Here is a 13,150-nt window from a genome sequence, read left to right on the forward strand (position 1 = left end):
AAATACCTGGCTTTCTTGGTTATTTTCATCCTGAAGGGCATCACTGGCTGTGTCATCTTAGAAAAGTAGAAGAAAAAAACACTTATGAAAATATTTCCAGCAAATAATCATTACTTATGCGCTGATACAACTGGAATTTAGGAGAGAACCAGGGGGGTGGGGAGAAAAATGGAGAGATATGAGAGAGGGAGAGAAAGAAAAGGAAATCTGGCCTCATATCTATACTCTGATTAAAACTTCCAGATTGGAGTAATGTAGTGAGCTGTACCTAAGACTGCCCCTGGAGGCTACACAAAATCTTCATGCCTGCTTTGAAACTGTAGCGTGGGTTACTGGTCTGGTTCTGAGCACATTTCAAGCTCCTCATTCTTACCTTTAAAGCTCAAAATGGCATGAAGGGACTAGGATACTTGGTTCTGCAAGAACCTGCCCATATATTAGGACAATGTTTGAAAACCCTGCTCCAAATCTCTTGCCTTCGGAAGTGATGTCTGAGGTGACCAGGGAATACTCTGCCATCTTTACTGAACCATGTAAAGACCTTACAAGGTTTTATTTTAGATCTTTTTTAAACCTGGTGCTCCATATGCTTTTATTTTTTTCCTCAGCTATAAAATGCTGCATTCTGCGACTTATTTTTCAAAGTATTTTGAAATCATAATCAGATCTCAAAGTGATTAGCTTACTAGAGTGAGTTAACAATAAATAAAATACAATTTTTGTTATAAGTGAAGTTGATTGTTCAAGGAAAAGTAAAAGCACCAATTTAAACCACATACAAATCCCATATTCCTTTTAACAAAGGAGCAAATGCAGCAAAGTTGGAGTGATTTTGCAAAAGGAACATGGTTGAACCAGAAAACAGTTCCAGCTGCAAGTGATACTCTTGATGCAAACCCAAGTTGGTCTACAAGTCAGTACTGCAGAGCATATTACATGGTGGGTGGTGTGGTGGTGAAAGGACTTAAACACAGACATGCAACAGGAGTGATGCATTGGATGGCAATATGAGGAAAAAACACTCCTCCCCAATTATCTGAAACCATATTATCCCATCTCTCTGTTAAATGAATTTACTAGGTGCATGGAGTCTCATGCTACTTAACAGTATGGCAATATCAGCATTAAACTGATAATCAAAGTCTCTGACTATTGAAATGCCTTGCTTATTTCTGAGGGTGCTTTGATAAATGAATATGGGGACCATTATTTCAGGTTCCAGAGTTTCAAAGCCTGCAAATTATAAATCTGAAACCAAATGCCTGCAAACCTATTGTTTGAAAATCCATGCATGAACAACTGAAGTAGCCCCACTTTTCTAAGGCAGGGAACTGACCAGCAGTATCATTATGCCAATAGGTGCAAATGTACATGTGACAACCATACATTCTGAGCAGTTTATTCCGTGATTACATGCTCACTGTGGCAACCCTTGGGAGAATGGTAATCTGTGTTCGCTCTCCAGTTAGAACAGGAGATGGTCATGGTTGCAGAGTGGACATCTGGGAGGCAAGGGAATTCAGGTCTATAAATTACACATCCACTCAAGCTGTTAAACTACTACCATGTGGTAACATTCTCACTGTTGAGTGCAATATTAGGTTCAAAGGGCCTCTGAAGAGCTACAACCCCAAAGGGCTTCTCCTACTTTGTTTCCAAAGACACAGAAACATATTTGAGTACTACAGAATATAAGACAGTTATTTAGAATTCTGTTGCTGCTGGAATCCAGTGATGGCCCTTTCACATCCCAAAGGTTATCAAGCGGTAACACCAACCACCTACGTAATGTGGCATCTCACCCCTAACTGAACTAATAAGTCACTTAAGGGATGCAGGTTTTTACCACCACATGAAGGGACTTAAGTCTGTCATCCGATGGGATCCGAGGTGCCATATACCCTGCAGCCAACTCACTTTCAGTGAGCTGCACAGTGAAGATACAGCAAGCAGACCAGAGCTGGTTTTACCTGAGGAGCCACGTGGCTGTTTCTGGCTCTCTCTGAGCTTCTGCTCCAGATTCTTTACTTTTAGTTCAAGTTTCAACTTATCAGACTCCAGAGACTGAACTACAGAATGCAAATTCCTGGCAGTGGCATTCTCTCCACGGAGCACGGTCACCTGCAAAAGGTAAACAAAGAGAGGATGCGGTGGCTCAGGGGAGGGAATCCTTTTCAGCCCGAGGGCCCCTTTCTTTGGTGGGGAACCTTTCAGGATCCATAATCACTTTCTGCTACTTCCCTTTCCATGCCCACAAATTCCTCTGCGCTCCTTTTTTTTTTCTGGCTGTGCACGTAAATATTTACGGAATGCTCCTGAACTGAGGAATATATACATACTTCTGATCCCTCAGATTTGAGCAAAATTTGAACACTGCACAAGGAAACTACGTAAAAAAATTATACACCAGAAGTATTGAAAAGTGTGTGCTGAGAATTTACAATCGCTTTCATTTCTTTTTCAGCATGTTAGTAAGGGTGTTGTTGTTGTTTTTATTATTAATAATAATTTATTATTTATACCCTGCCCATCTGGCTAAGTTTCCCCAGCCACTCTGGGCAGCTCCCAATCGAGTGTTAAAAACAATACAGTATTAAATATTAAAAACTTCCCTAAACAGGGCTGCCTTCAGATGTCTTTTAAAAATAGGATAGATGCTTATTTCCTTGACATCTGGTGGGAGGGCGTTCCACAGAGCAGTCGCCACTATCGAGAAGGCCCTCTGTCTGGTTCCCTGTAACCTCATTCTTGTAATGAGGGAACTGCCAGAAGGCCCTCGGCGCTGGATCTCAGTGTCCGGGCTGAACGATGGGGGTGGAGACCATCTTTCAGGTATAACGCTCCTTCAGGTGTTTCAGGAGCTTAGACTTTTATGAATATTCTTTTCTTCTGATCCCTCAGATTTGCACAAGAAAATTTAGAATTGCCTGACTGGGTGTTTCTGCACACTTCTTGGGTAGGGCAGTGGCTGCGCTGGGCCCTGCCAGGCCTACTCATACCTGTGACGGGCCCTCCTATGGCTGCCCCTCCCCAGCTGTGACGGACCCCACTGGGCCTCCTCTCGCCGCATGATGCATGAGCGCATGCCAGCCCTCCTTCTCCCAAAGTTGGGCAGAACCCGGTGCATGTACGTGGGCAATGGACTTTGCTGCTGCGGAAGGAGAGCGTTTCCCGCAGCCGTGAGGGAGGCAAGCTGTGTGCCCGCCAGCCAGCTGGTTGGCAGGCGTGCAACTCCCCGCCCCCCAGCTGCTGTGGGAGACGCACGCTCTAGGGAGCATTTCCCAAGGCAGCGTGTGGGGTGGGTGGGAACTGTGTGGAACCCAGTTCAGCTACTGATTGATTGATTGATTGAGTGACTGCGGAGATGGATAAAAGCCCTCCAACCAAACAATGACTCTCATCAGTGCAGGTAAGAATTTTTTTTAATTTTCATTTTTATCATCTACAATATTGTTTTATTTATTTTATAGTACAGTACATTGATTATTGTTTTCATTATATGGATAAATGGTCTCGTTAGATAGTAAAATTAATGTTAAATTGCTGATTTAGGGGTTGTTTTTAAAAGTCTGGAACGGATTAAACCATTCTGCATTAATTTCTATGGGAAAGCACGCCTTGGTTTAAGAACACTTTGGTTTAAGAACAGACTTCTGGAATGGATTAAGTTCATAAACCAAGGTACCACTGTATTTGAAAGGTTATTTATATTGTATTTTTATATGTCTTATCCCATACCAGCCCACCTCATCACCCGAATTGAAGGGTATATTTTGCAAACCAGCTAAAAGTCAGCAGACGGTGCTTCTAAAAATAGTACCTCATTTCTGAGCTTTTCCAGTTCTTCATCTTTCTCTGTGATCAAGGCACTAGTAATACTGATGGATTTCTGCAAGGATGTTCTTTCTTCATCAATTTCTTTTTTTAAGTCAGATTCTCTAAAAGAGAGAGTCAAACGGTTTCATGAGTTAGGTGAAGACTTGCTCCATTAGTATTGCTTAAAAGGCCAAGTTGGGCGGGGGGGAAGAGGTGGATTTTTAAAAACTACTGTATTACAGAAGTAGAAAAGGTTCTTATCAGAAGTTTCAGTTCTAGCTTTGCTTACTGAGATTTAATACTTGGCAAAATTATTTGGGATTTTACAGCAGTAGAAATAAAGTGAAAAGTTTTACCTATGTAGATTCATGCCAGAATCTGCATATCATTGTATCCATTTGAATTTAAAGAAAAATGTTAATAGGATTGGGAGATAGAAAACTGAAAAGGAGGGGGAAGGTTGCAAAGAGTGAGCCTAATTTCAGACTTTTGTTACTTCTTGGAACCATTATTAACAAGCAACGGAAAGTGCATGCAAAGCTCAGGTACACAGCTGTCATGCAAAGCAGGGGTGAAGCTGGACTTATCAGTTGGTCCTCACTAATTTCTGTTAACATCCAAATTTCCAGAGAATGAACTTTTTGACCCAGAGTAACTGGGAGCGTATTAACAGAGGGTTGGTTGGTCTGTAACAAACTAAAACACAAATGTACAGTTCAAAGGGTTGCAAACTATTATTATTCAGCATAAAAAACACTAAACACCTCTATTTTTTGCTTGCATCGCAACAAGTGGCTTCCTAAGCAAATAGCATGATAGATGGCTATGGAAAAAGCCCACCAAGGAGTTGGCTGAGGGGCCTTCAGAACACTCTTGCCCAGCTGTGCGGCTGGAAGCTATTTACATTTGCCTGCATCTTAAAATTGGTTTTGTAGCATTTGGATGGTGGTGGTGGTGGTAATGTATACCTCTCTCAGCATTCAGGAAAGGCTTGGCAGCTGAGGCTTTTAAGACTTTCTTCTTAAGCATTTGACATCCACTAGTTTTGATAAGAAACTTTTAAAGATGAAGAAGGCAGTCTGAAAATCCAGGCACAAGCACTTGACGTAGCCTAAGTTTACTAAGGGAGCTGCCACTAAACAGGGAACTGGTGAAGAAAACAAAGTTGCCTTCAGATTTGTTAAGTCACTTGAAACACAAGAATTTAAATGCCTTGGCCTTCCAATATTTCTGCATCACTGACTCAACGCGTGAATCACAGTGGGCCCTGCCCTTCGTAGCAATTCTGACAGCCCCCTTGACTACTGTCTTCAGAAGGCCACAGGCCAGGACCATGACTTGGCGAAGAAGAGAGGAAGAGACACTTTCATTAAGGGCCCCTTCTGTCTTTTCCCCGACAATTCAAGCTGACTCCGCAGGGCTCCTTCATTGACCTTCTCACCACCACAGCGAGCAACTGCTGCTGCCAGGACTGGCCCTTCCAGGAGGCAGAGTGAGGCATTTGCTTGGGGGGTGGCTTTAAATGTGTGCTGTGTGGTCTGCCCAGCGGCCCCTAAGCTAGCTTGCTGCTCTGCGGTTCCACCATGAATGCTGAAGAAGAGCCAACTACCAGTCTAGTCAGGTTTTGTGCACAGAATGGGGAATGCACCACCTTGCCCTTTGCCTCAGGCAGCAAAATGGCTTGGGCTGCTCCTGGCTGCTGCTCTTCCTCCTGCTTCCTTTCTGCCACCTGCTTGCCTGCCAGGAAGAGGCCTAATCGGCTGACAGGCAGCGGCCTCTGCTCCTGCCGCCTCTCATCCCCACGGCTGAGGGGGCCAGAGGAAGAGGCAGGTGAACTGCCAAGAAGGCTGCAATGGTGAAGAGCCAAGGGGGCTCGTGTCAATGGGTTCATACAGGGCCCTCAGCAGATGACCAACAATATCAACCCTTGAGGCAGGGCCCTGTTACTTTTCTGAACGCAGTCACAGAAAACAAGGCCTCTAAAAGGCGCACTGAAAATAACGGGATGCTACTGTGCAATTCCTACTTATTTAAATAGGGCCTGAATGGGGGACACTACAAATTGGTTCAATCCCTTTATTGGGAGAGTAGGCCTGTTTTTTGTTCTTGTTTTTAAAGACAGCCAACAATTGCTATTGGAGGAAACTAAAATCGAGCAGAGGTAGCCAGAGAAAGAGAGAGCAAGAGAGTATCTCATGCACATCCAGATGGAGCAAAATGCAAACTGAAGAAAGGGATAATCAATAGCCCTAAACCAAAGGTTGTTAAGTGTCCATGGTATCTACAGTTAGTGAGAACCACGATAACCAGCGGGTGAAATACAGCACAGTCCTTGCAGGAGCCCAAGAAATATGGCAAAAACAAACAAACAAACAACAGTGATAATACATCACAGAATTCTATCTGAAGTTATGCAGATGTTTAGTCTTAGTCATGGAAGCAGCAACTGGAGAATCTGGGATGTACAGACATGAAGGCACACACCACAGCTGGGTCAGGGTTGTTGTTTTTTAAGACAGAGAAGGAATTGAACAGAATCAGGCCACAGCTCTGAACAGCTGCCCAGAGTGTCTCTTCTAAATATCAGAAAGGCTGTCTTTTGTTCCAGAAAAGCTCCATGGCATTTAAGTCTGCCTTTGATTCTGCAGAATGCTTGTTGAGCACATGAGTGACAGCTCCTATATGTCAAGCATTGACCACTGGTCTGCTAAAACTAACAGCAGCATGCCTTGCATAATTACTGGGGCCATCTGTGCATCACTGGGTATAACGCTGAACTGTGTGCATTCAGGGTATGTGCTTGAGTGTAAGTAAAAGTGTGTCCATATAGGTAAACTCTGCACACACAAAAAGCAAGTTGTATTCACAATATTGGGCTAGTTTTGCATCATTTTTGCACTGGCTTACACAATTTGAGAAGAAAGGAAATGGCAGGAGGACACAGAGAAGAGTATAAGCTTCTCCTGACAACCATGGGGACTAGGAACTTGATTGAAAAGCAGGAAAGAAGAGCCAGGATTATTAAGATGCCAGCCTTTGCACTAGACAGAAAACATTGTGTTTCGGGGTGTGTGTGAGAAATGCACCTAATTTTGGAGGTGTTCACAGCTTATCATGCAAACTGTTCTTCTGGCTAGTGACATTCCACACTTCCACATTTCACAAGCCCTTCTGCAAGTGGGAAAGCACATGGCCAGTAATTACTTGGGCTGCAGTGCTTAGTCAGATAAAACTGTGGACAGACTAAAAAGGTGCGCGCGCACACACACACACACACACAAATTTATATTATTATTTATAATACAACTACTTATGGAAGTGGCAAGTACCATCCTAACTGAGGGTCTCTCTCTAATGTGAGAGACAAGGGTGAATATATGCCTTTTCTAAGATGATGTACAGCTATAATGCATGCACACATCATCTAAAAAGCATGCTTTCTGCATCAGAGCATTTCTTTACACATATGAAAATTTAAGCAATTAACTAGAACCCATATAATTAATTAGGTAAACTATTTCAAATCAGGTGACAGGCCTAATATATACACATTTCAAATGCCCTTTCTTCTCAGACACCTCTCACATTTGTTCCCTTCCACCTTGACTTTGAAAAATGCCTCTTGCATACACCTCCAAACACTTCAACTGGATCTGCCAGCACAGAACCCCCATGATACATAACAGAGGCCCAGAACCATTGGGCTCTTAAAGGTAAAGGGACCCCTGACCATTAGGTCCAGTTGTGACCGACTCTGGGGTTGCGGTGCTCATCTCGCTTTATTGGCCGAGGGAGCCGGCGTACAGCTTCCGGGTCATGTGGCCAGCATGACTAAGCTGCTTCTGGCAAACCAGAGAAGCGCATGGAAACGCTGTTTACCTTCCCGCCGGAGTGGTACCTATTTATCTACTTGCACTTTGACGTGCTTTCGAACTGCTAGGTTGGCAGGAGCAGGGACTGAGCAACGGGAGCTCACCCCGTCGCAGGGATTCGAACCGCCGACGATCTGATCGGCAAGTCCTAGGCTCTGTGGTTTAACCCACAACGCCACCCGCGTCCCATCTTAGCATCAGGCAAAATGAGACAGTCCACCCTGGCTGCAGTAAGGTAAGGCACAGCAAATAATCATTTTATTATGTTTTTACTAACATAAGGGAAAATAGTCTTTTGGAAATTCTGCCTTGGCACCAAAATGCTTGAAAAACCTCTGCAATATTTATCCTTGGGTTAAAAAATGTGGCCATTCTATGGTTAAATTGGAAGATGTGCTTTGAATGACAAATTATATATATTTCTATGTAGTTGTGTGTATGTGTATGTATGTATACACCCACACCCCCACACCCAGCAATTTGAAAGCTCAGTCATGCTGAGAAACCTCATCCGTTTTCTTGTAGGATGGGAGCACAGTTATTATCACCTTGAAAGGTATAATTTCATGGCTCAAAAGACCCATTTAACAACAGTTTCCAATTGGTTTATTAGGGCAGGGCTCATGACCATTTTGTACAGTAATTCCCATGTTTTGTACCAATTTTTTTTAGTGACATTTAAGGTTGCAAGGGGCTCACCCCACCAGAAGCATCTCCTGAGCAAGTTCCACTGAAATGAATGGGATTTGCTCCACTGAGTGAAGTAGATTTGTGCAGGAGACATTCTTAGTGGTTTGTGCCCAGAAGCAGCTACTAAATAGATCACATGGGTGACTCCAATAACCCCCAGCTAGAAGCACACCCAGATTCTTCGCTTGCCACAAAAGAAACCAAGAAATTCAAATAATGAAGCAAGTACCTTAATGTGATACTGGGCAAGCTTTAAAAATGCAAGATAACAAGAACCACATGTTAGAAACATGGAAGAGAAATGCAAAATACAGTAAAGGAAGAACTAAATTTGCACTGAAGTGGATTCTGTTGTTGTTGTAAAAAAAAAGAAAAGATTTAATACTGCTGAGTATTTTACGAAACAAAAAACGAAACAAAAAAGCAAGACACTAAGGAAACAAAAAGGCAGCCGAAAAATATGTACAACAATTTTTATTGGCGAGGAAAAAAAAGTTATTTATTGTAACGTGGATAGACTTTCTTTAGTCTTACCATTAAAGACACACAGATATAGCAAAGGAAGCAAGGGTAGGAAAGGGAAGAGAGAGGAGTGAAATGAGTATTGAGAAAATAGCGCAGGCTCAGAGACAAGTCAGACAGTTAGCAAATCCACAATGGATCTAATGAGCTGAAGCAACACTGAGCCCCCTTTTAGCTAGGGAGTCCCAAAATTCTCTAACTCCGCCTTCATCAACCTCGTGCCCTCCAGAGGTTTTGAACTACAACCAATAGGAATCAGTGGCACTTAGCTGACCTCCCACCACGTGCGTCACTTTGGCTTACCCAGGGAGAGAGGGAAAGGGGCAAAGCCAGGGGGGGAGCGCCCCAGGGGCTCCGATGGTACCAACCTCGCTGCCACCTCACCTCTCACCCTCCCGGTACCCTGAGGGCTGCTCTGCTCCCTGTTGCTGACCCTTGGCTGCGCTGGCTGGGGCAGATGGAAGTTGTAGTCCAAAATATCCAGAGGGCACCAGCTTGGAAAAAGCTGTTCTAATACCTACTTTCACAAAGACAATTTTGGGGGCAGGAGAAGAAGAATTATTGTGGGTGAAAGGGTGATGGGCAAGACTGCTCACTCCATGAGGTCTCTCTATATCAACTGACCAAAGATCTCTTGTTTTTGCATCACAAAACCTGAGAGGTTAGGCAGAAAACCTACTGCTAATTCCTGAGCCTTGAAAATGAACTGTTTGGAAAGTCCCTGGTTAATTTAACTGTCTCAATCACTACAAAGTTACATAAACTACAAGGCACCCTGTAAGCATACTTCAGAAATAAAACTCATTCATGTTTCTATCCAGTATATTTTCTATCCAGAATATTTATGTTTGCTAGGATGCTTTTTTTCTAAATTAGTTATCCCCTGAAGGTGTTAAAATGTCAATGTTCAGATGTTTCACTTCCAGCTTTATAAGTTGTTGGCCTCTGTCTGTCTAAAGAGACAATGGACTAATGTGCCATTGGGGTGGGGAGGTTTAAAGTCAAACTGTTAAGAGTTATTTGCCTGAAGTGGGTGTAGAGTTTAGCAATATTTTGACAAAACCACTTAATGAAGACTTTTGAAGCTGATCCACGGGGAGGCTTTGCGCAGTTTCCAGATCTGTTAAAGCGATTCAATACTCTAGTGCTAAAAATGGCACAATTATCTAGGTGCTGAAATGCAGAGAATAGAAGGGAACATCTAACAGAGTATGGTACATGCTAGATTAAGCAATGTTAAATGTTTCTTAAGGTCAAGCCTTTTCACACAAATTTTAGTGATGAGAAGGATGAAACTTTTTGCATGTATTTAGTATTCCACATGCATTGTCAACAGCTGAAGTGTGCAGTCCTGGGTTATTTCAACTAAAGAAGGGTAGATGGAATCAAACAGCTTCACTGTGGGTTTATTTAGTCCTATTTTTCCCAATTGTCTGTAGGTGCATACACCCAAACACCCCCCCCCCCGTGAGAAAGCTTACCTCTTTTTCATCTCTAGCAACTGGTTATTAAGGACAGATCTCTCTTCGTCCAGCTGAAAGAGAAAATCAGTCTCATTTACCATTTAAGAATCAAACAGTGCTATATTCTAATTCAAACATCCTGCAACTTTCCCTAATTTGCAGATTGTCTTCTCTCCAGAGGTGAAAAAAGGGGGGGATCCTCTGCAACTTAAGCCATTTTCACAGAAATTTGTTATTTTCAGCAGGCGCATGAGGCAACCTCTTCCCCAACTCTTTCTCCCCTCTTCACATGCTCTCTTTGACCAGAGGGATTTGTTGAATCCTGACAGGAGAGTCCTCCTCTGCCCCTTTTAATCCCACAACAGCAGCCAGCCAGATCACACATACATCCCCCCCTGGCCCCCAGATCTCCCTAGCTATAGCCATTCCCCTCCATGTCTCTCAGCTCTGAGCTTTGGCCCTCAGTTCCCAAGAGAGGTTGATGCGCTCTCTCTCTCTCTCTTTTAGACCACAAGAGAGAGAAGGAAAGTGCAAACCATGGGAGGTTTGGCCTAGAACAGACATCATATTGTGCCAAGAATGTGCTTGAAGTCTAATATAGCTATTTTCAGTGACAGCTTCAGAGGACAGCTCATCTGCCTCCCCCGCACAGGCAGGCTGCACATGCTACTGCTCTCAATTTCAAGGCTTGCTGTAGAGGCAAGAAAACTGAAACTCCAGAGGTGGAAGGAGAAGAATTTGGAAGGGAAAGTGCCTTTGTTCTGAAGGATGGAGGATACAAGGGCTTAAATCGGAGGTAAACAAGGGCAGCCCATGAAATCTCCTTCCTGCAAGCTGCAGAGATGTGACCTACTGCAAAAAGGTAAAATTCACATTTGTTGCTCCACCCACCAACGCCATGCCCCCACCCCAAGTGACTTCAAGGGGCATCTTTGGCAATAGGTGTCACGGAGAGCCCTCAAAGGTCTCCTCTGGACAGCACCTTTTGAAGACAATTGTTCCAATGGGTTTTCCCAGCTAGATGAACGGTTCTCTGCCATGGGTGTCTATTTTGTATTCTTTTGATTTAAAAAAGCATGTATTTGTTTTCCTCTTTCTACTGTACATTGCCTCTGATGCACTTGTGTGGAAGAATATTAATAAATTACTAACAATAATAATAATAATAATAATAATAATAATAATAATAATAATCTGCCAGTTTAACCTCAGCACAGCCTGAAAATCCTCATAATGCCCTAGAGCTGGGTCAGTATTCACGGAGGAACAGGTCTGCTGTACACAGTGTCTGATGAGAAAGTATCAACTCCCTCTCTCCCACCCAAAAGGTGCAGCCAGACTACATGAACTTACTACTTAGGAACACCACATCTCTACATATTATGTGATATAAATAACCACCACAAAAGCTCTGAATATGACATACTTATTTTACAATTTATTTTTAATATATCCAAGAAAAGACCTTTGCTTCTTGCTGAGAATTTCTGGCAGTAGCCCTTCTACCTGCCCCCATCAACCGAAAAAAATTGCATATGCTACCCCCAGCAGGACCAAATGGATTATGGGAAATTCTTTCAGCAAAAAATACGTAGAATGGAGGATTAATTTTTTAAAGTAATAAAACTTCCTAATTTTAAATTAAGGGTTGCCACACAAAGATTTGAAATACTGCAAGTCAGAAAATTTCCCCAAGGTAAGGGTCTAATATATGATTGAATATCCTTTAATTAATTACAAAGCAGCTAATTACTTAAGCAGCCATGAAGAGAACACCCATATTTCCTCTACTCAAATACACAAACTTCAGATGTAAATATAAAACACTGATGAAACATACCAGTTAAATCTGCAAAATGCCTCAGGCATATACAGATTCACTAACAGATACTGGCCAGAATTTATATTGTTATCATAGCAGTACCAATCAAAAATACCCGCAAGGTAAGTGGAAGACTCATCTTGCTAGTTTTAAAGACATTAAATCTCACTCCGAAAAATAAGCTCATTCTGGACAGCTTTCATTTACTGCTTTCTAACTTCCTCTGGACAAAGAAAGGCTGGCCATCTGAATTTTATGCAAGCCCTTCTCTGACGTACATTCTAAAGCAGAGGTCTTCAGGGACCCTTTCCACACTGGCTTCTCTGCCATAGAACCAGAGAGTTCTTTTAGGGCACACACGCAGGGCTGCCAGGGCAGGAGCCTCCCACCTCCTGAGATTTCAGGGCCAAACCTGAGACCTGAGGGCGGCTCCTGGAGATGTCATGGATCTCAGTGATCTCATTAAGCATAGTCGTTATTTTCAAACAAAAAACACAAGGTCCAACAAATGAGCAAATAGGTCACTCATTGGAATTTAAGTCAGAAATCTTAGTGAAAGGGGGTACAGTGGTACCTCGGGTTAAGTACTTAATTCATTGCGGAGGTCCGTTCTTAACCTGAAACTGTTCTTAAGCTGAAGCACCACTTTAGCCTATGGGGCCTCCTGCTGCCACTGCGCCGCCGGAGCACGATTTCTGTTCTCATCCTGAAGCAAAGTTCTTAACCCGAGGTACTACTTCTGGGTTAGCGGAGTCTGTAACCTGAAGCGTATGTAACCCGAGGTACCACTGTATTCCCAGGTCCAGCTGAAGTAAGAGGATCACTCCTTCTTACCTGCTTAGGCAGCCTGGGTAGGGCAGCCTGCCAGCTGGGGGCGGTGGGTGTACCTGGAGACTTCAGGCCCAAGGGGCCTGACAACCGTACACACACTCAGTTTACATGGGTGCTGGTCAGGTTTCATCACT

The 13,150-nt window shown here is 43.2% G+C and overlaps 1 protein-coding gene across 39 annotated transcripts in view; it reads right to left on the reverse strand.

Moving 5' to 3' along the window:
• CLIP1 (CAP-Gly domain containing linker protein 1) overlaps positions 1-13,150 on the reverse strand; it is a 108,278-nt gene that overhangs the window by 11,137 nt on the left and 83,991 nt on the right. For 29 of the 39 annotated variants that reach the window (XM_083589616.1, XM_083589639.1, XM_083589622.1 and 26 more), the window contains 5 exons: positions 10,382-10,434; positions 8,608-8,628; positions 3,821-3,938; positions 1,971-2,121; positions 7-56 (listed from right to left, as the gene is read on the reverse strand). In XM_083589616.1, coding sequence (XP_083445742.1) covers positions 7-56; positions 1,971-2,121; positions 3,821-3,938; positions 8,608-8,628; positions 10,382-10,434 — 393 coding nt within the window. The remainder of the gene's footprint in view (positions 1-6; positions 57-1,970; positions 2,122-3,820; positions 3,939-8,607; positions 8,629-10,381; positions 10,435-13,150) is intronic. The other 10 variants (XM_083589619.1, XM_083589638.1, XM_083589634.1 and 7 more) reach the window with 1 other exon arrangement.

This window comes from Podarcis filfolensis (assembly GCF_964270895.1).
Source record: "Podarcis filfolensis genome assembly, chromosome: 16".
NCBI lineage: Eukaryota > Metazoa > Chordata > Lepidosauria > Squamata > Lacertidae > Podarcis > Podarcis filfolensis.